The sequence below is a fragment of the Lotus japonicus genome, chromosome 2 (assembly GCF_012489685.1).
Source record: "Lotus japonicus ecotype B-129 chromosome 2, LjGifu_v1.2".
Taxonomy (NCBI): domain Eukaryota; kingdom Viridiplantae; phylum Streptophyta; class Magnoliopsida; order Fabales; family Fabaceae; genus Lotus; species Lotus japonicus.
This window is the reverse complement of record NC_080042.1, coordinates 77,808,738-77,830,855: the sequence shown is the minus strand read 5'-3', so window position 1 is coordinate 77,830,855 and position 22,118 is coordinate 77,808,738. Positions and strand designations below refer to the sequence as shown.

General features: G+C 36.7%; 4 protein-coding genes and 1 long non-coding RNA gene across 5 annotated transcripts; 4 read left to right on the top strand and 1 right to left on the bottom strand.

Moving 5' to 3' along the window:
- The first annotated feature begins 136 nt into the window (after positions 1-136).
- On the top strand, positions 137-1,309 carry LOC130735715 (uncharacterized). Its single transcript, XR_009018542.1, has 3 exons — positions 137-249; positions 736-840; positions 950-1,309. It is a non-coding gene; the product is annotated as an uncharacterized LOC130735715 (long non-coding RNA).
- A 1,630-nt stretch (positions 1,310-2,939) lies between these two features.
- On the top strand, positions 2,940-7,635 carry LOC130739836 (cullin-3A). The gene is made up of 2 exons (XM_057592267.1): positions 2,940-3,454; positions 5,447-7,635. The coding sequence occupies exons 1-2, from the start codon at positions 3,294-3,296 to the stop codon at positions 7,482-7,484; spliced, it is 2,199 nt and encodes a 732-aa protein (XP_057448250.1). The 5' UTR covers positions 2,940-3,293; the 3' UTR covers positions 7,485-7,635.
- Positions 7,636-10,619: 2,984 nt separating this feature from the next.
- LOC130739835 (uncharacterized) lies at positions 10,620-13,791 on the bottom strand. The gene is made up of 8 exons (XM_057592266.1): positions 13,620-13,791; positions 13,347-13,534; positions 12,820-12,903; positions 12,370-12,445; positions 12,184-12,256; positions 11,932-12,005; positions 11,156-11,249; positions 10,620-11,015 (listed from the first exon to the last, which is right to left on the bottom strand). The coding sequence occupies exons 1-8, from the start codon at positions 13,735-13,737 to the stop codon at positions 10,949-10,951; spliced, it is 774 nt and encodes a 257-aa protein (XP_057448249.1). The 5' UTR covers positions 13,738-13,791; the 3' UTR covers positions 10,620-10,948.
- Positions 13,792-15,581: 1,790 nt separating this feature from the next.
- On the top strand, positions 15,582-18,493 carry LOC130735714 (origin of replication complex subunit 6). Its single transcript, XM_057587625.1, has 9 exons — positions 15,582-15,893; positions 15,991-16,142; positions 16,246-16,326; positions 16,420-16,531; positions 16,616-16,678; positions 16,789-16,876; positions 17,025-17,095; positions 17,926-18,022; positions 18,105-18,493. The coding sequence occupies exons 1-9, from the start codon at positions 15,774-15,776 to the stop codon at positions 18,188-18,190; spliced, it is 870 nt and encodes a 289-aa protein (XP_057443608.1). The 5' UTR covers positions 15,582-15,773; the 3' UTR covers positions 18,191-18,493.
- A 1,028-nt stretch (positions 18,494-19,521) lies between these two features.
- LOC130739834 (sphinganine C4-monooxygenase 1-like) lies at positions 19,522-21,629 on the top strand. The gene is made up of 2 exons (XM_057592265.1): positions 19,522-20,080; positions 20,881-21,629. Exons 1-2 carry the CDS (start codon positions 19,856-19,858, stop codon positions 21,433-21,435), a joined length of 780 nt encoding a protein of 259 aa, XP_057448248.1. The 5' UTR covers positions 19,522-19,855; the 3' UTR covers positions 21,436-21,629.
- The last annotated feature ends 489 nt before the right edge of the window (positions 21,630-22,118 follow it).

The window sequence follows — 22,118 nt, the reverse complement described above, 5'->3', positions numbered from 1 at the left end:
TTTCTGCATTTTAGTGTGTCTGGTGCTTTTGTCCCTGGCGAAATGAAGGTTATGCTTCCATATGGGATGCTAGAAGTAGGAAGAGACTAGTTGAGGTATTTGCCGCCTAAGATATGCACTTGTGTCTAATGGTTGGTTATTTGTGATCAAGTCAACAATTGTATTGTGTTACTATCATCTTTTCTCAATTTCAGTTGCCAAAATATCCAAATAGTGTTGCATCCTTGTCGCACAAGAAGCAAAAGAAGTGTGAGTAATTCGAGTAATTTTATCTTTTTTGTCCTGCATTCATTTCTTCTATATCAAATGTCAGGGGAACTTGATACGCTGTTACTGATATTACTATTGGCATTGCAATCTTCGGTTTTCATGTACAGCGAAGTTTACCTCTTCCTTTCTTAAAATCCTGATATATAGTTTCTCTTGACCCTCATGATTTTTGGAAAATATTTTTCTAGTAATTGGGTATGGTGACTGTTGTTCAGGTGTGCATTTTATTGACTTGTCACATATTAACTTCACACATTTTAATTCATATTTAAACTATGTGATTATGTGAAGCTTATGGACCTTGCTAGTGTTACATGTTGTTACATGAAGTAATTACTTCACATAATAGTGATCCATAGAACTAAACAAACAACTAGGGCTTGCTTGCTGAAATTTAACATGGAAGTATTCTAGTTTTGAGTTCAAACTATTTTATTCATTTCATTACGGCGTTGCTACTGACAGGGAGGAGCCTCCTCAAGTATTCATACATAAAGTGAACAACATTGATATCAGATCAACTTCTGCCTGTAGGAGTGTTAGAAGTTTATGCTGTGCTTGCCAAAGAAGGTAATTTGAGACTTACCAGTGGTTAATCTCTGGCATTTGCTTGTTCTATATAAATGGGAGTTTGTGTTATACTTGTCTTGTAATATGAACCTGTTAATTTCTTTTGAAGGGGAGCTCGCTGCCTGGTTTTCATCATCTTTTGCTAAAAAATATTGGAAACCCTGTTTTCCTGGAACATAAAATGATATTACCAATACTGTGTAACACACTTCATCCAATACAAACGGATCAGTTGGTATTGAAAAATGTTTCATCTATACATATGATATAGTATCAGTGTTGTTTATATTGCTGAAGTAGATAGTGTGGCTGCTATTGATAAATTAGTTTGAGGGTGGTTTAAGTAATGTTAAATTGTGTTGGAGAAGTAGCACTAAATTCTAGGTTCCAAGTGTTGGTTAAATGTAACTTTCCCTATTCACTTATGTAAATTATTTATCTAGTGCAGTGAAATTGCATGTTGGACACATTTTAATCGTGATTTAGATATTTATCATTATTACTATTAGTTGGGTACCCGTGCAATGCACGGGTCATCACACTGGTATATTATTCTAATTTTTTAATTGCAAATAACTTATCTAAAAATTCTCACCTAGAGATCTCCATCATGTGGTGAAAATTGTGATCCGTATAACCACCAAAGGCATAGATCAATGGGTGCATGGTAAGAAGTTGGCCACAATATGCGATTCATTCTTATGAACAGTGATCGAACCCCGACTTCATGATTAAATAACGTAATAAGCTAACCATTATGTCACGACTTTTAATACTCATAATTTTTAATCAATCAACTTCAACTAACTGATACATTTGTAAATAATTCATTTTAAAATCAAATTTTCAAAATCAAATTAGATTTCGCTATTTTGCAACAACATAATAAAATTGTGGAATATATAATTAGATAAAGTTAGGTATTTGTGCAAAACAGTTATTACCGTCACGACAATATGTAAAAATTAAATTCAAATTAAAAAAGTATTACAACCCAATGGGTGTTGGTTGCATTGATTAAAAGTGTTTGTTTGAAGCCCTGAAGTCAAAAATTCGATTCTTAAGAGACGCGCAATTACTGAACACCAAAAAGAGCTTATAGTTATAATACGATCGAACTTACATAATTTTCTGATTATCTATAATATATTTTCCTAATTAGCTTGCTCCCTTCGTAAAAAAAAACCGAGTGTGGAGATATAGTTTCTCTTATATTAAGATTCTCCTTCATTTTTCCTTATTAATTGAATCAATACCTTACAATCCATGCTAACTCGTTACAAGATAACCTGTTTCATTTTCATAAAATGTATTTAACTTGTTTGCCTTCGCAACCGTCCAATGACTCCCCCGCCCTAAATTGTAACTAAAACACTCTTTTCTCCAACCAAAGTCGTCATCCAAATTCAAAAGTGGCGAAGAAAAAATATATTAGAATGTATTATTTTCTCATTTTCATAGTTTTTTGATTGGTTACTTTACAACACCTTCAACTAACCCACACTAGGAGGTGGTGGGTAGAAGGTGGACAATATCCTTATGTGCTATCAGCAGAGATTGTAATCAACCGGTGGACTGGTTAGCAAGGAGGGGTGTGTATTCCTTAGCCATGGACATGTGCTTTCTGGAGACACCGCATTTGAAGTTAGAGATCTCGTCCTACGGGATCGTTTGACAATTCCTTAGTATTTCTTTTGTTATTAGTTTTCCGATGTAGCAAAAAAAAATCCACTATAAACTTTTTTTGGTTACATTGGAAAATAAACAACTAATATGCTATCTACACATAACACAATCAAAACACTCGACGAGAGCAACTTCCAAATGCACTGAGAGAACCATCATGAGATGCTTGACGAGCCAAGGTACCATCCGCAACACATTTCCGGGTCACCCATCATAACTCGTTTCATTTCATTGTGACCATCTCATCAGAAATATTTGTTATATGAAATTTCTAAATCATTTTATTTTATATAATGTAGAGAAATATATAATTGTTTGATGTGAATTAACCCTAATTTTCACTCTTAAAATGCATATTTTTACCTTATGTAACTAATATAAATATTGATTCATTTTTCCAGGCTGCCTCCTCATCCATTATTACAAAACAGACGCGCTGAAAACATTCAACTTGGCGACAACGTTTCGCTGAGGAGCTTCATCATCATTCACCATCACCAACACCTTCACCTTCACCTTCTTCTCCACCATGGAACTTTTCTGAAGCTTCGTTTTCACTCAATCACTACAACACCATCCGTTGATTAATCCCGCTAGAATTTTCCCCCAAAAAAATTGAAAAAATTATTATTTTAATCTTAATCTCTGCTGGAAAGCCACCGATCTTGCGTTTTTCTTCAATTTGAGGGGGTTTTGGAACCTGGGTTTGGAGAAAGTTTTGTTTTTGGCTTCTGGGTATCTGAGTGTTTTCATTGAAGGAGAAGAAGATGAGTAACCAGAGGAAGAAGAGTTTTCAGATTGAGGCTTTCAAGAACCGGGTCGTCATGGATCCGAGGTACGCTGACAAGACATGGGACCTTCTGGAACATGCAATTCGTGAGATATACAACCACAACGCTAGTGGTCTCAGCTTTGAAGAGCTTTACAGGTACCCTCTAATTCTCTGTCTCTCGTGATTTTTTATGTTGTTGCTTGTTGGAAAGCTTTGTCTGATGTTGTTCTGTTTGGTTTGGATAAGGCTGTGCAATTGTTTGACTTGATTTTGAAGATGTGTTGGTTTAGTTGTCATAGGATTTGGGGGTGTTTGGAATGTTCAAATTGGTTCCTAGACAAAGCTTGTTCTGTCATTTTTGGGTTTTGCTGCTTGTTCCTTTATTTTCAGGGGTTATGGAATCAAGGGTATGCTCAAATTGGTTCCCATGTGGTTGGTATTGTTATGATTTTGGGGATTTCCTAGTATGATGTTTCCTGTCTTAATTGTTGGACCAACTTGTTACATATGTGTACTGTATAGCTCGTGAGTGTCTTCATTTGTTTTGTATTCTTCACTCTTATGAACTTATGAGCTCTGCTGATTCATCCCCTTCCCTTCTTTTTCTTTGTTGTTAATTTTCATTGTATAATGCTTTGTGAGAATTAGCTGTTATAGTTGTTATACTGATCGACGTATACGTAACATTATGGTTATTATGGATAGGTGGACTCATAAGGTATTTGATGATTGATAGTAGTATTTTAGAACTCATCTTCATATTTGTTAGTGATACATATCTTGTCGACCTTTGATGTAATAAATTACCAGTTGCTTGCTTGCAAATATGTCTTTTGTACGAAGCTGGATTCAAATATGTCGTCCCCAATTCCTATCCCACCCTCTGTCCCTCTCAGTGTTTTAAACTGCGATTGCGGCTGCTGTGATGCATGTTGCAGCCATTGCGGCGTGAATTTATTTTTCATTCGCACTTATAGAAAAAATCAATAATTAATGTTATAGCTTTCATTTATATAATATTGTATTGATTCTTTTGTATTACTCCTATTACCTCCCACGATGTCATCTTCCAATTCTGCCTCAAAGCCCTAATTTCCTACTCTCACACGGCCAAAGACTTACATTTCATTTTCATATTTCCCTCTTTGACAAACCCTCAATGACTTATCTTCACCGCTCAGCCTCACAAAGTGACAGAAGGCAGAATCCAGACTTGCAGAGTAGTCATAGTCAAGTGCTCGAGCCACTGACCACATGCCCCACACATCAGCGGCAGTGCAACTGCAACCTCTCCTCGCCCCTGGATGACTCAATCTGAAGGAAAGAAAAAGAAATGTGGTTGATTCGATCGGAAGAACAGGATGGAAGAAACTAAGTGAGCCAATAGCAGAGAATAAGAACTAGAGAGATGCAGAAGGCTTTCTTTTCTTCATTCTTAACGTCGATGCAACCACTGAAAATGCCATTGCACCCATCAGAAGGCTGTTGCAGGCATTGGAACATCGCTGCGGCCTTAAAACCATTGCGTTGCTGTCGAAATGCTGTTCCGCAACGGCCGTTTTGTGTGATTTTTGTGCAAACCGCAATTTGCGGTTGCGGTGCCTTTGCGGCCGCATCAGCTGATGCGAACCGCATTTTAGAACCCTGGGGAACGTTGGTTTTAACAATTCTGACATGCAAATTATATGGTGGTATCGTTGTTGAACAAGTTGAAAATTATATGGTGATTCCAATTGTAAGTGTAGTTTTGATATTAAAGATTTTTTTAACAAGTAGGTACAAATAAGGATAGGACATAACAGTTAAAATAACCTTGGGGAACGTTGGTTTTAACAATTCTGACATGCAAATTATCATGTTATTTTTAAACAGAGAATTAGATAATAGCTGTGCAAGTGGTGGTTGGACGTTAATTGGAATCTGAGGCCCAGTTTCTTTTAAATCCTGTACACCTTGATTTATTAGTTTATACAGTCTGAAGTGAACTAGTGAATTAATTCTGGCACATAAGATGATCTTGTTATCCAATTTTTCGTATGCATATGCGCACATCAGAAAGATGTTGCATGCTAATCTTTTTCCTTTCTGCAGGGGACAATGGATTTCATGTTTCTAATATTTTTTTTCTTCATTGTTTTGTGGATGCAGGAATGCATACAATATGGTTCTTCACAAATGTGGTGAGAAACTATACTCAGGGCTGGTTGCCACCATGACTGCTCATCTCAAAGAGATAGCTAGAGATGTTGAAGCCACTCAAGGAGGTTCCTTTCTGGAAGAAATGAACAGGAAATGGAATGACCATATTAAGGCATTACAAATGATTAGAGACATTCTGATGTACATGGATAGGACTTACGTACCAGGCAACAAGAAGACCCCTGTTTATGAACTTGGCCTGAATCTCTGGAGAGACAATGTTGTCAATTCAGACCAGATAAAGCCTCGATTGTTGAATACACTCTTGGAATTGGTTCACAGTGAACGCTCTGGTGAAGTTATTAATAGAGGACTTGTTAGAAATATTACAAAGATGCTAAAGGATTTGGGTTCTTTTGTTTATGTGAAAGAATTTGAGTTTCATTTTCTTCAAGTTTCAGCTGAGTTCTACATGCTAGAATCCCAGAAATTTATTGAGTGTTGTGATTGTGGGGATTATCTGAAGAAAGCTGAGAGGCGTCTAAATGAGGAAATGGATAGAGTGAGCCATTACTTGGATCCCATGACTGAAAAGAAGATTACTAATGTGATGGAGAAGGAGATGATTGAAAATCACATGCTTAGATTAATCCATATGGAAAATTCTGGGTTAATTAACATGCTTAGTGATGATAAATATGAAGATTTGGGTAGGATGTATAGCTTGTTCCGTCGTGTTGCTGATGGTCTCTTGAAAATACGTGAAGTGATGACTTCACACATCAGAGAGTCTGGTAAACAGCTTGTTACTGATCCAGAAAGGTTGAAGGACCCTGTTGAATTTGTGCAAAGGCTCTTAGATGAAAAAGATAAATATGACAAGATTATAAATTTGGCGTTTAATAATGACAAGTTATTCCAGAATGCTTTGAGTTCCTCATTTGAATACTTCATTAACTTGAATCCTCGTTCTCCGGAGTTCATTTCACTATTTGTTGATGATAAGCTTCGAAAAGGTCTGAAGGGGGTTAGTGAGGATGATATAGAGACTACTCTTGACAAGGTGATGATGCTATTCCGGTACTTGCAAGAAAAAGATGTGTTTGAGAAGTATTACAAACAGCATCTAGCAAAGCGGCTTTTGTCTGGAAAAACCGTTTCTGATGATGCAGAGAGAAGTCTCATAGTCAAGCTCAAGACAGAATGCGGTTATCAATTTACCTCTAAATTAGAGGGCATGTTTACTGACATGAGAACCTCTGTAGACACAATGCAAGGCTTTTATGCCAGCCACCCTGAGTTAGGCGATGGCCCTACACTTACTGTGCAGGTTTTAACAACAGGGTCTTGGCCAACTCAATCTAGCTTGACATGTAACCTGCCAGCTGAAATGTCCGCACTTTGTGAGAAGTTTCGGTCATATTACCTCGGCACCCACACTGGCAGGAGATTGACCTGGCAAACTAACATGGGCACAGCAGACTTAAAAGCTACCTTTGGAAAAGGTCAAAGACATGAGCTAAATGTCTCCACCTACCAAATGTGTGTCCTCATGCTGTTCAACAATGCTGAGAGACTAACCTACAAGGAAATTGAGCAAGCAACTGAGATTCCTGCTTCAGATCTGAAGAGGTGCCTGCAATCATTGGCTTTGGTTAAGGGAAGAAATGTTCTGAGGAAGGAGCCTATGAGCAAGGATGTTGGTGAGGATGATGCATTCTTTGTTAATGACAAGTTCAGTAGTAAACTGTACAAGGTGAAAATAGGAACTGTAGTTGCACAAAAGGAATCAGAACCTGAGAAACTGGAAACTCGACAAAGAGTGGAGGAGGACAGGAAGCCGCAGATTGAGGCAGCGCTAGTGAGGATCATGAAGTCGAGAAAGCAACTTGATCATAACAATCTCATAGCTGAAGTCACAAAGCAGTTGCAGTCACGATTCCTTGCAAATCCAACAGAGGTGAAGAAACGGATCGAGTCTCTCATTGAGCGGGAGTTTTTGGAGAGAGATGATGTTGACCGAAAACTGTACCGATATCTTGCCTAGAATTGGTAAGCTTTTGTTCATTTCAGTTAAGTTTCAGTGATACAAATATTGTCTTGTGAACTATGTGTGGAGAATGACCTTTTAGCAGATTCTTTTTTTTGACGGAAAACCTTTTGGCAGATTCTTAATGTACACTGAATTGTTCCTTCAATTGTCGCGCTATCTTATCTCTGTTATCAAATATCCGCCATGGTGGTTTTTTGGCTTTCCGCCATGGCCGATATCCCGCCATATGGCCATAATTTCCGCCATATTCTGTCATTATTTGTCATGTTTAGCGGTATTTTGGCTTTCCGTCATTGACCCGCTATCCGCAATTTACCACGTTGCCTTATCTTCTTGCTTACCAGTGTCATTACCTCGAGGACACTCCTTTCCGCTTGTTTAAGAGGTTAATGTGCGAAAGTTCTGATACAAGTTATCGTTATAAGGTTTGGTGCAGGTTATCGTGATAAGTTCTGATACAGGTTAATGTGTCACTAAAAAACTCATTATATTGAAACAAAGCATGCCATGCTTCTACAATCTTGTTATATTTGATAGCTAGAATTAGTTAGAATTATTGTTTACTGCCAGGTGCCTTCAGCTAGATGAGTCTACAATCTTGTTATATTTGTCACCATGGAAACTATTTGTGGCAAGTCATGTTATCACTTATCACCATGGAAGTTGATAAAATGAAACTCTGCCACTGCGATCCAGTGCCGTGCTCTTAGCTAGTAGCTACTATTTTCAATAGCCAAAGGAACTACTGAAGCAGTGCACGATAGAGAACAGGCATGAGATATGTCCAACGAGGATTAAGTGCTCTAAATTGAGGATTGTGCTTTAGAAAATTAAGTGTAGAGATTCATTGATTCAAAAATGATAGATAAGAATATGATAATGTGCACATGGATTGGAGAAGTTAGAATTTATAACATTGAGTTTAACATGGGTCAGAAAAACATGATACATTGACTTTAACGTGGATACACATTGAGTTTAACGGGAATCCAAAAGGAATGCATGTTGTTTGGGTGTTAGAGTCAACATAAACATGATTTCACGTATCTCAATGTGTTAATGGAGAAGTTAGAATTTGTCACGTTGTGTTTAACGTGGATTGGAGAAGCAAGATTTATACATGTTAGCTTCAATGTAGATCTACGTTGAGTTCGACAGAAATACAAACGCGTGTGTATGTTTGGTTTGGCGTTCGTCCAAACGCAAATGTGATTTCATGTATCTCACCGTGTCAACAGGGAAGTTAGAATTTGTCATGTTAAGTTTAATGTGGATCAAACAAGTAAGATTTTACCATGTCGGTTGAGTTCAACATGATTTCACATATCTCAAGGTGCTAACGGAGTTGAGTTTAATGTGGATCAAACACGATTTTACAACGTTGAGTTTAATGTGGAATAAACATAATTAAAATTTCATGTATCTCAATGTATCAACGGAGAAGTTAGAACTTTTCATGTTGAGTTTAATGTGGATTGGAAAAGTATGATTTTACTACGTTGAGTTCAATGCGAATCTATGTTGAGTTCAACGGAAATCCTATTAAAATTTCAACCATACAGTAACAATTTCAGTTATTTTTTAACGTGTATTCTATCAATTGGAGGAGTCAAGTCTGTCAAATAAAGGACACTTTAACGGATAATTAGAAAAGATGCAAGATAACTTCTCTCCATAGAAGTTGGTTTCTAACCATAAGCTATCAAAACGAACTATATAAGTAAGAATCCACTCACCAACGGTTTGTTTTAAAGTATTGTTGATTTTCAACAACTATTAATCATCTTTTAACAAACTTCAATCCATGATTTCCCCAAAGATCAAACGTCATTAGTTGCTTCGGGTCGTGCAGCAAAATTGTTGTTTCATTTAGCACCTCTCTACCTTAGGTTATTGATTGAGTCGTGTATATTCGGATATCACTATGGGGTAAGTGTAAACTGGCATTAACATTCATTCTAAGGCAAAAGTTAAACGGGAACCTTCTTATGAATTTAGATAAATGTATTTTCATGTTACTTCAATTGGTATTCACACACGCACTCAAAAGCACATTCACATTAAGGAGAATGGTTATTCAAATACACTCTTAAGACTGTTTACATCACGAATGTAAATCAAAATTCACCCAACTAAAATCAATACCTTCTTTCACGTTGGATGTTTGTCAATGTTCTAACTTCCAACTTAAAAACAAACAGACACTTCAACTATGTTTGCATTCTCAACTTGAATGCACATTCACTCAATTGAACCTAAAACTTTCCTTCATGTTCACGAGCTTTGCAATGTGTGTTTTAGCATTGGAATGTGTTTGAATGTCATTTCTACTGAAAAACGAATACAAACTTTAAGTGCATACATTACATTGAACTCAATGTTGACTCATGTTTGGATTAAACATGGGAAAATCTTGTTTTACATTGAACTCAATGTTAACTCATGTTTGGATTAAACATGGTAAGATCTTGTTTTTCCTCAATGCATTGGATGTGTATTTACCCGTTTATGTAAACACAAACAAGCATCTAATGTATGTTTGTTTTGCAATTAAAAGTCTACGTGCTTTAAAAAGTGAATAATTTCATTTACAAAATTCATACATAGATCGGAATCCTCTCATGTTATAAAAAAACAAGTTTAACATAATATTACGGGACATGAGAGAATCCATTAGCGTTCATATGCTCTTTTTACCTTCTTTTTTTAATGTGCTTCTCCATGTGTGTGTATCAATTTACTTCAACATGAAAATATGTTCACTTCAAAAGGCAATCCACAAAAGCTATTATCGTATTATTTTGTCTTTTCTCCCTTAGGTGGCCAACAAACATATGTCTACCAAAAACCATTTATCTGTTGATTGACTTGATTCTCACGAAACATGCCCTTCAAATTTGTGTTCATCATTATTAACATGCATACAAACTGGTATGTCCAATTCGAGCAAAAAAAGATACCTGTATCCTTTTCTCATTACACCTTTCATAACAGATCGTTTGCTTACAGTCATTGATGATAGAACTTCGGAGAATCGGGCATCTCAGATATGAGTAATTCTAAAGCTAAAATCAATTTTAGGAGAAAATTTTTAAAACAGTTTCTGGATGCTAGATTTTTAAAACAATTCGAGGAAAGAGAAGTTGATCTAAACATATTATAACACAAAAAAAGTAAAGGGTTACATAAAAGTGGTAATGAACTTGTCTCCTGCTGTTCGTAGAACAGCAAATGAAATTTGGGAGGCAAAACTTAGCTACCAAGTTCATCACAACAATGTTTATGCCCCGTGTATGAAAATTTAAGGAGGATAGCATTACTCATATCGCCCGATCAAATGGTAGGCATCACTATGACAAATCAGAGCTACAGATTACATTAAAAGCAATAGCAGAAACGAGGCAACCAAAGGGAAAAACTTCAATGACTTCCTATTGACCGATGCTTACGAGTAAAAATTATGCCTGTGAGTTAAGGATGCGGATGTGTATCTCAGAGAATGTCTTCACATCAGTACCCAATAACCTGCTTTGACAAGGAAACATTTAGTAATAGATAAAATAATCTATAATTCAGTAAATAAGAATTAAATGGAATGATCAGCCACTGAGACATTTCCATCAGTAAACACAAGCAATGATCACTTCAGACGAGAAAGCTCTAACCAGCAATCTATCCCCACAGCATTCGCACCGAATTTATCTGCCTTTTCATCATCTCCAATGTGTATGGCTTTGGAAGCCTCTACATTTAGTTGATCTAGGAAAACATTGGTAATGAGACTCAATTACACATTATTGCCAAAATAAAAAGGCTAAATGACAGCAAACAATGACATTTTCTTTACTTCAATTCCATGAGAGAAAATGACTTGCTGCATTCTTAAGGAAAGGATATTTGCTAATTTTATTTTATTTTGCAGGTAAATGACAGGAAAAAATATAAGCCATATCCAATAAAAGTCAATATACTATGATGATTATCCATTTACTGTCTCATTGTTTCTTACAAGACCCACATAGCGGGATAAGCATGGTTATTGTTGTTGAATTGTTCTTACAAGTGTTACTCTAGCAGAGCTATAATATAAATTTTATTCTGAAAAGAAATGAAAAATGATGTTTGGTTTTGATACTAGTTTTTTCATATAGCATATCTAACTATCAAACACACTTGCAGCATTAGAAATTAAAAAGATGCAAATTGAAGACAAATATGGGAAAATGGTTTTGAACTGACAACTAAAGGAAAATATGATTATAATATCTCATTGTTCCATACGAAAACACTAAAGATGTCATGATTGCTCTTTAATTTATGCTAAGAAATGGCAGGGGAGGAGGTGGTAATATAAGAATCATACTCATGTTCAGCAGTCAATAGACCATTTAACATTTTTTTAGCAAATAAAGTCTGTAAGCGAGTAACTAATAACCATCACCTAGAGCTGCTTGAAATATTCTTGGGTCTGGTTTTTCATATTCAACCTCTGATGATATAATGACAGCATCGAATCTAACATGAAAAGCAGAAAATTGAACATTAAATATTATGTATAAGGTGAATTATTCAGACTTTGGGAGATTTCTGCAATATAAGAGGTTCAACAGCCACTATTTGATGAACACCTCCCCAAAAGATGTCAATAGAATCCAAAAATTATAAACATATTGAAGGAATGACAGAGGCTCACAGATTTAAAACATCAAGATCCTTCAATAGATTCCTTAAGCGGGAGTCGAAATTGGATACAACAGCCATCTTAACTGCGTCACTGCTTGTCGTGTTAGCAAGGACAAAGTTCAAAGAATGTAGATAACTTACAGGGTCAACAAAGTTAGCACAGTTTGGGATAAAAGAAATATTTAATTTATATGACCTCCAGCATCCTTGAGAAGAGTAATTGCTTCATGAGCTCCATCTGGAAGATGCCATGCATCACCTTTTGCATAGTACTATCATGAACAATACTTGTTCAGACATAAGTTTATCTCATATTATTAATTGGAAAATAAAAGCCAACAACTTTTAAAACACTCTCCTGCCAAATTATTTTTCCTTGGTAAGCAAGCAATAATATCTAATCTATAAATGACAAAAACATTCTGGAATCAACGAGGAAGACCAGAAGTCTACAACGTAAAAACCAGTAGATCATACATAATACTTAAGTCATGTTTGAGGTGCTGATGAAAAGCATAGGGAAATTGGAATCTACTTTAAATCATTTTAATACGTATAAATTGATTTTTTTCAAAAAGATCAAAGCATTCTATAGCTAGATAAAAGGGAATGACAAATAGGATAGTCTGCTACCAAGAAAGATTACCTCATAAACTTCCTCAAAATAATCTTCATTTCCACAACCAGTGGCTTCAGAAACCACAAATTTCCAAAATGGCCTCCCATCTCCCTGTAGTGAATACAAAAAGATTTTATACTACCACCCATAAATCCATAATAACACCATTTACTCATGAAATGGCTATCTGTTTACATATTTCGTCAAAAGAAATTTACAATGTGCTTAAGTTTGACATCAACAAATATGTACACACATGGAGAATCAGTGACAACAATACCCCAGGAATGGCTATAACGTAAAGTTGGCTTCAAATGAAATGACACAGAAGGTAAGCAAATCATGCCAAATTGCATATCATGTTAGTTAAGTTGTTAAGTTGCCCGGCTTGCATATAAGAAAAAAATACTATAATTATAAGCCCAATTTGCTAAGTACTAGTTACTAAATCACTACAAATATATGAAAACTTGCAATATGTTTGCTAAACTTAATTACTGGGCAAAAAATTACAATAAGAAACAAATGAACAGTGGAGCAAGAGCAGCATAGACCTGGTAACGTAGCTTTTGAGGCCATTGAGCAGAAAATGCTCTCTTAAACCCTTGTTTGATCTCAGAAGGACTCAGATGCAAACCATATTTGGCTCCAATGGCGGCGTAGGTGTCCTCAACTGGGTTGGCCAATTGCAAGAGGGTGCCTCCAGCATCCAACAGCAATGCATCATATCTTGATCCTGATCCTGATCAAAGAGAGAGAGAGAGAACACTTCAACATCAGCTGAAAAAACACATCAATCAATCATTCATTACATGTTCACAATCGACCTTTGTTGTTGATGGCGGATGAAGATGAGAGGTGAAGGTGCGAATTGCGGGGTTTGGGCATGGTGAGAGGTCTGAAGAGAGCGTTGGCGTGAGAGCATCGCGTCAGAGCAGTGCACATCGTCGTCTTCTGTTCTTGGTTGCACAAGAAGACGAGTTCTGCATTTTGTTTTCTTCTCCAACCCCTCCTACGAACGCCAAAACGGGTTCGGGGGCGGGTCAACCCGCCGGAACTGGGTTGTTTCCAAACCCACCACCAGCTTTGACCCACCCACATGAACCGGGATCATGCCGGGTCGGGCACCAGGGGTTTTATTTTAACATTATTATTGGTAACATTAATTTTCAATTTTTAGCTAGTAAGGGCAGCGCCTCAAACCGCGTCTATTTTATACGAGTTAGCTAACTCGTCCACCAATATGTTGTAATGTAGGGAGTGTTATTATTCGAGCCAGCTTTTTTAAAGGCGAGTTCAATCTGCCTCGCCTTAATTTATGAAGATACAAATCGCGATTGATGGTGCAACAAGTTTACTGGTTTTGCCGCTTATGTCCCTTACCACATCAAAAACCCAAATGTGCTTTTATCAATACCTTCTTCTCCTGAGTACCAAAGCCACTGCACCTACCCCGCTACCATACATTCGTCCCTCCCTCCTACCCTAGTTCTACCTTTTTTTTGTTTAATCCAATTCTCGAGATCCTACTTCATTTATTCCTTTTGTTGTTATGGGGAATGGTGTTCGTGGGGTAGGTGGTTGTACCTTTATGGGTTTAGGAGGAGGTGATAATGAGTCAAAGAAGTAGGCGACGTGACATTATCCTATTTATAAATTGCAAATATGATCGTTAACATTTTGCCGTTATAAAGATTTTAATATTATTGTTGAATTTTGTAAGTTATTTTTTTTCTTGTCTTTTTGTTACTATTTTACTGTTTTTTCACTTTATAAAGGGGGATGACTACTTTACGAGTTGCTGACTGCAACAATCTCCTAAGTTCGAGACCTGTCTACAATGGAGAAATTGGCGACCCCTAACAATTTGGAACTCCATCAAAGTATCTAAACTAGTTGCTACACTTTTAGAAACTAAGTGATGGAGGTACTCGAGGATTTCAATCTTTGAGTATGTAATGTATGAAGCTAATTGGGGAATTGATTTGGATAGAGTAGGATCAAAGGAGCATATTTAGCTTTAAATTTGGACAAATCTCCTCGAGGTACGTAACTCTTATGAAATATATTAAAGATTTATTGTATTTGTTTTGCTTTCGTTATCTTACTTTTTATTATTTTCCAAGCACGAGGAAACATAAAAGATAGCGGTGGTAAAATATTTGTTAAATTAATTGTGATTTTTGTTGCTTCAGTTTTTTTTTCCTTATTGCTCTAGTCGAAGAAGATGAAGGATTAGGTATTTGGGGAAGGTGGGGGTGGCTTTAGGTGTTTAGGAGGAGGAGGTGGTGGGTCTCATGGAAGGAGATTTGTTCTTGAAGGGTATAAGGAAGAAAGGATTCAAAATACTCAATCTGCCCACAACGTGAATCTCTCGTGCAAATTGTCAACACTTGCCGTAAACTAAGAATAATTAAGGTGAATGGTGGCTGAATTTGCGAACGAGAAGAGGAGGGAGTTAGTAGGGGGGAAAGGAGTTAGGGTTAGTAATGTGGTGTTTTAGTAACTTAATTAATTTAATCTAAAACATCTAATTTTAGCAGTATGTATATCAACCGTAATAAGTACACACGACTTTTTTCACGTTTTAGCATCTAAATTCATGAAAATATTATATTTTTAAAAAATGGTAATTTCAATTATGCAGAAAAATGATAATTTCAATGAAATCGTTGAAAGAAAAATGCAAACATGAGTGTATTTGAGAAAATAAAATGGAGAAAGAAAAAGGCAAAAACATTTGTTTATTTCCATTTTTGGGGAGCGAAAAACCGCGGCATAAATGAAAAGTTGAAACCCAAAATTTGGGCGGCGAAGGAAGGCGCGAAACAAAAACTTTCCCGGCAAACCGCGCGCGCGTGCGACGCTCTTCAAAGCCCAAACATGGCCACTCCCTCCCTCCCTCTCCACTCTCCTCACGCCTTCAAAACGCAAATCTCAACTCTCTCACTCTCACCTTCTTCACAGAAATAAAACGCAAAATGGAGCTTTCATCGTTAGCCAAGAAGCTTGGACTCACCGATTCCAAACTCGTCATCCGAAAAGCCGCCGAACTCCGCCGCCTCGCCGACGTCCAGTTCGATTCCTCCATCATCGGCGTTGTAAGTTCCATTTCAATCAAACAATCAATCAATCAATCTACACCGTTAACCATTCACAGATCTGTAATCTAATCAGTTTAATGTAACCAACTTGCAGGGTGAGATCGCTAAAGCGGTTATCTGTTTGGAAATCGCCGCCACCAAGCTCGGTGTCCTCTTCGATCGATCCTCTGCGGTTAGGCTCAGTGGAATGTCACAAGGAGCTTACATCAGATCCTACAATTCTCTCCACAACGGGATCGGTGTCAAGTGCGTTGCGTTTCATTTTCCATTTTCCCTCTTTTCCCCTAAACCCTAAATCAATCACTCGATTCAATTGAATTAACAAGAACTGTTTGATTTGTGTTTGTAGGATGAGGCTTGATGTAAGAGAACTTGCAATTCAGTTTGGTTGCGTTCGAATTATCCCTATGGTTCGTGACGGTCTCAAGAGGTGAGTTTCGTTTTTTGTTCACTTTTTTAGTTTGCACATAATCTGTTTGATGAAATGCCTATGAGAATAAATGGTTGCACTGTTTGATTGCAGTTATAAGGAGCGTTTTCTTGCATCGTTGCCGCCCTCTCGACGTGCCAGCGCTGATTTTACTCGGCCGGTGTTCACTGCTGTTGCTTTTTATCTATGTGCCAAAAAACATAAGGTAATTTAGTGTGGCCAGCATTATCTGTATCTCACATACCCTTAGTCCTTAGATGAGATGTAATGATATGCTTGTTTTTTGCAGCTGAAAGTTGACAAGATTAAGCTTATTGAACTATGCGGTACATCTGAATCTGAATTTTCTAGTGTAAGTGCTATGAGCATGCAAGCAAGTCAATGTCTACTAATGTGTGATGATTTTATTAGTTTTATGAGGAATGTTAATTGTTTATAAATGGGTTTGGAACGTTGTTGCAGGTTTCTACTTCTATGAAGGATTTGTGCCATGATGTTTTTGGGATTGCTAAGGAAAAGAAAGATCCTAGAGAAGTAACCTCAAATCGAGGTAAATCCATTTTTCATTTAGCTCTTGATAATTGCTATGCATATATTGCTAAAATACTAACATTATTTTCAGATTTTGTTATGTTTCTTCCCCCATCCTAATTTTGTATTAAGCAATTTCTTTTCTGCTTCCCTCTTTATTTGCACAGAATTGCTTGATGTGTTACCAAGTAAAAGGAAAGCTGAGGATGGTGGTTATGTGTCTGATGATGGGGCTGAGGTACTCCCTACTCACCTTTCATCACAACTTACATAATTTTGCTGTTCTCTTTAATTCTGGGCTAAGTTAAGGGATGCACTCTCTAATTAGGCTTCCATATGATGCTCAACTTTAACCCCTTTTAGAGGGTCTTGAATAGACCTTATGGATAAGATTTCTTCTTGGTTTTTCCTGGGTTTGATTGAACACATTAATCATAGTTGAATAACTTTCTGATATAGTCCTCTGTTCTGTAATTTAGTAATAGAAAGTTAGGAACAGTAAAATTTGATTGTTTTGTAAGTTCCTCCTTGCTTTGAGCAATTTTTACTTCCAAATATAGACAAGGGCAATGTCCTATTTCTAGTAGCTTTATCATTATATTAATTAATAATGACTACCAAGTTTCTGTGTAGTTTGAATTCAGCTTATATCAGAAAATAGTTTTACTTCTTCTTTGGTAGTATCATGCTTTTACATGTTATTTATGAGTACGTTGCTCCTCTCTACTTTGCAAATAGTCATTATCAATTGATTAATAGAAAAGAAGATATTATTGAATAAGTATAGGTCTAAATGTATGAATCTCTCTTCTTTTGTGCTCTAAAAATTAAATCTCCACAATCAATTCTCTATCTTTTATATTATTAAAAAAGATGTGATGGTGAATCAGAGTTAAGCAAGATATTCATGCCTTGCCTCTTGATCCCTCTAGAAATCTATTTACTTCAACCATTATGTTTTGATTGTATAGACTATTGAGGCTGTTTTGCATGAATAGTGAACTCTTCCCTTTTACGTTGCTGAAGTTTTGGCTATGGAATTCCATTAACATTTTGCTCTTTATCCAGCTTCCATATTATAAAAAATGCAAGCAAACGCAAAAACGTGATTATGAGAAGTGGAAATCTTCTGTGCTCGAGTCCAATAAACAAAACAAGACAGAAGGTATTGAGACAGCTCTTGATTTTTCTGATTCATGAAATGAGCCTCAGATCATTTAACCTTATTTTTTCTTCCCTTTTTTCAGTGCTTTGCAAGCGTACTACCCAGACTAGCCTTAGCCTTAACTTTCTCAAGAAAGCCCCTGAGAGTCAGAAGTTGGAAGCTACATGAGATGTTATTGCTTCATTTTGTGATGAATGATTATTTTGGAGGAAACTTAGTACATTATGCAAGTGATGAAGGAGGATGGCAAATATTGTAGCAGAAGATAATTGCATTAGTTGATTTATCTTACCAGCCTTCTCAATTTTGTTAATTTTACCAAGAGCATTTGTTCACAGCAAGAACTCTGTACAGACTGGCATATTTATATCTTCCATTGGTATTTGGTTTCAAATTGGATCTCAGTACAGTTACAATTATGCATTTACATACAAGACAGTAAATGTATACATGTATATTTTTCTTCGTATATATTCAGTACTTTCTACTTGACAGTAGGAGACTTACAGTTTTTCAATTTTAGTATTTAAATTGCATGTTTAGATACATGGAAAAAAATACAATGATGCCAAAATAATGGTTGACAATTGCAAAAGCTAAGTGAAGACTGAAGACTGAAGAGGCCTTTGATCATGGCAGTTTTAGTTGTATTCAAACATGCCCCAAACTTAATACATATAACTGTAGACATGCCTGATAGTTTTGTTATGTAAAATTTCGATTGTAGTTCTTGGAGGCAATTGGGAGGAGTGCCTCAGCCAGGAGACGCATCAAAATTAAACCCTAAAGATAATAATAGTTCCACCATAAAAAATAAAATAAAATAAAAGCTCTAGATTAATTAAACTCTTTTAGGATTTAATTTGCAAAAGTGCTTGACATTAAATGATTGTAGGGTCAATGCGCAATTTATTTGATTAGAAAAGTATGTTATCTTTTTTTGAAATCGAAGTATGTTATCTCTTAATTGGAGAAATATGTTATCTAGTTACATGTCCTTGACTTGACCCCTATTTTTTTAAGAAAATGATTAGATTGTTCCATAATGAAGAAATAATTTTATTTAAAAGTTGGTGTGGCATAATGGTTAATCACTTCGGTCCATAACAATAAAGTATGGTTTTTCTCGTCGGTGAGAATGCAGCGAGTACCGACACCGTTTAATGCAAGCACCCGTGCGGAAGGGATACCATTGGGCATTGGCTTAATAAAAAAGTGAAGCGTTTTAACAGACTGACTGACTCAGCGTCAACCCTAACAGCCGCCCTTGTTAGACCACAACAGAACAACAGATCACATTCAAACACACTCAGCAGCTTCCCCATTTGCCCGGTCAAACTCGACGTCGTTTGGATCATTCCCAAGCCCATAGTTCTATCATCAACCTGGTCCACGGTATCACTAACAATTCATCTTAGCCGTTCATTAAAATCCAACGGTCAAGATCAATCATACCTGTAAAGTAACATCGTACGCCATCACCCTCACACGATCCTCTGATATTTTCCCCTCTGGAAAACCTCGAACCAAATTTCAACGTTCCCCTCTCTCTCTCTCTCTTCTTAAAGGAATCTTCCTTCTCCCCCTCATCACAAACCTACCCATTATTTAATTCCTTCTTTTCTAGCTTCCTTGTTACCAATCAATCATTGGGGTTGGAGGAATTTGAGGAATAAGAGGACTGAGAGGGTTCAATTTTCAGTTTTTGTAATTTAGGGTTTCCTTTTTCGTCATCGGTTTTCTTGTTTGAATGCGAGTTTTGGGTTTATTGGGTGGTTATTGAATCAAAATCGTGAACAAAATTTGATTTTTTTTGGTGGGGTGTGGGGAAAAATGGATTTGGGGATTTCTGATGAGTTGTTAGGAACTTTTGCCCCTATACTAGTTTACTGGATTTATTCTGGGATTTATGTTGTTCTGGGATCATTTGCTGAGAATTATAGGTTACACTCTAAGCAGGATGAGGATGAAAAGAATTTGGTTTCTAAGGCTGCTGTTGTTAAAGGAGTTCTCATCCAACAGGCACTTCAGGCTGTGGTTGCAACTCTCTTGTTTGCAGTAAGTTTTGATTTATGTTCTTTTTCCTAGCTTTCCTTTTTTATGGATTGATTTTTCACTGGTAGATACAATAATTGAGGCAACTTTTTATATATTTCCAAAACAGCTCTTTCAGAGGTTTAATGGATCCTTATGTCTTATTAAGGAAATTTATACATCAAAGGAAGTGTTTTCAATATCTTTCTTTTGGTTGTATTTTTACATCATACTTAATCCTCATTTGTGATTACTATGTATGCTTTGCCTAGCTGGTTAGTGCTCAGATCAAAATATGGGTTATTTAAGGATATTCTGCTGTTGCACTTTACTACTCAACCCACTACTATAGGTTGAGTCATTCACTTCCTGTAGATGATTGAATTGTTTTTGAGCCTACATGTTTATCATAGGCTACTTCATAAGGGAGAGGTGTTGCTTTAGATACTTGAGTGGATTATGTTATACTCACGTCTTAGCGCGGTAATATGTTATGAACACAAAATAAGGCCCTTTCCCTCAAAAAGGGAAACAAAAGCACAGATGTCCAGTGCAGTGTTGAGTCCAACTGTCCAAAGTTGCTACAAGTGGTTCTGCCTTTCTGATAAGTAGGAAAAAAAATGTGAATTGTTACCAACATTGACTTCTCTGAATCAATTTAGAGGTTCACAATTATGAGCTGTAGAGTGTTGTCTTGCTAAATCTTGTATAATGTGGAATTCATTGAATCTACTTGTACTTTTTGCGTTTAGGGTGTTTGATTATTGAAAAATTATGATTGGATCTGGATATCAAAATTGTAATTGAGTTTTGTTATTTTGTAGGTCGCAGGAAGTGATAGCCAGAATCCCGGCAGTCAGAATGCTTCTCTCCTTGTGTCATTAAGACAATTTGTAACTGCTATGCTTGTAATGGACACATGGCAATACTTTTTGCATAGATACATGCACCAGAACAAGTTCCTATACAAACATATCCACTCTCAACATCACAGACTCATTGTACCCTATTCGTTCGGAGCTCTGTACAATCATCCTGTGGAGGGGCTTCTTAATGACACTGTGGGCGGGGCTTTATCTTTCCTCATCTCCGGAATGAGTGCTCGGGCATCCATCTTCTTCTTCTCCTTTGCCACGATTAAGACTGTGGATGATCACTGTGGGTTGTGGCTCCCTGGGAACCTCTTCCAAATGTTTTTCCAAAACAATTGTGCTTATCATGATGTACACCATCAGCTCTATGGCAACAAGTACAACTTCTCACAGCCATTCTTTGTTATGTGGGATCGAATCTTGGGTACCTACATGCCATACAGATTGGAGAAGAGGGAGGGTGGGGGTTTTGAATCTAGACCTTGTAAAGATTACAAGGATGAGTAGCTTTTTTGCTTGGTGAGCATTCTTTATGTGTACTACTAGTATTGTTTTACCTTCTTATGAGCAACACTGCCGGAGTGATCACGTCTGTATATACGTATGATGTGTCCTATTCTATATTTTTCTTTCCCTTCTGTCCATACTAGATAGAATAAATAATGGAAATTGCGGGGAAACCTATCAAGTTGTGATTTTCACCCTTGTATTGATGGCTACTATAGACATACCTTTTACCCCTTTTTACACTGTTTAACTCTCTTAAGCATGCAACTTTTGATATCCTAATACTTTATTTGTCTTGACAACTTTGAATTGTCAAATTATGTGAAGCTACGGTTGTCAAATGATTGTTGTATCTGTAAATAGACTGGCATCTAATCATGTACTGCGTGGAGCCTGAACTATTTATGATGGAATGAGATTGGTGTATGTATCCATTAACTCTTTGTACTCTAGTGTGGACTTTGGTTGTTTGTGGGGAAGCTGTGTTATGTGATGAGGATGAAAATGTCGAAAGTGCTACGGCTTCTCCTTTCTCAAGTAATTGAGCTGCATGAGGCTGTTGGCGCAATTTTTTAAAATTGAAGTGTGTTTTCTTTCTTTCTCTGAGATCTAAACAGAGGCACCCCTGTGAAAATGAGATTCAGAAAAGTTTCTCAAGTACATAGAAAATATCTACACTGCGT

Excerpts from the sequence above, each read along its gene's own strand:
- LOC130739836 (XM_057592267.1), top strand. The coding sequence starts at position 3,294 with ATGAGTAACCAGAGGAAGAAGAGTTTTCAGATTGAGGCTTTCAAGAAC. Across the intron at positions 3,455-5,446 it reads AGCTTTGAAGAGCTTTACAG|GAATGCATACAATATGGTTC; the intron begins GTACCCTCTAAT and ends TTGTGGATGCAG.
- LOC130739835 (XM_057592266.1), bottom strand. The coding sequence starts at position 13,737 with ATGTGCACTGCTCTGACGCGATGCTCTCACGCCAACGCTCTCTTCAGA. Across the intron at positions 12,006-12,183 it reads GATCTTGATGTTTTAAATCT|ATTCGATGCTGTCATTATAT; the intron begins GTGAGCCTCTGT and ends TTTTCATGTTAG. Across the intron at positions 11,250-11,931 it reads AATATTTCAAGCAGCTCTAG|ATCAACTAAATGTAGAGGCT; the intron begins GTGATGGTTATT and ends ATGTTTTCCTAG.
- LOC130735714 (XM_057587625.1), top strand. The coding sequence starts at position 15,774 with ATGGAGCTTTCATCGTTAGCCAAGAAGCTTGGACTCACCGATTCCAAA. Across the intron at positions 16,143-16,245 it reads CACAACGGGATCGGTGTCAA|GATGAGGCTTGATGTAAGAG; the intron begins GTGCGTTGCGTT and ends TTGTGTTTGTAG. Across the intron at positions 16,877-17,024 it reads AGAAGTAACCTCAAATCGAG|AATTGCTTGATGTGTTACCA; the intron begins GTAAATCCATTT and ends TTATTTGCACAG.
- LOC130739834 (XM_057592265.1), top strand. The coding sequence starts at position 19,856 with ATGGATTTGGGGATTTCTGATGAGTTGTTAGGAACTTTTGCCCCTATA. Across the intron at positions 20,081-20,880 it reads TTGCAACTCTCTTGTTTGCA|GTCGCAGGAAGTGATAGCCA; the intron begins GTAAGTTTTGAT and ends GTTATTTTGTAG.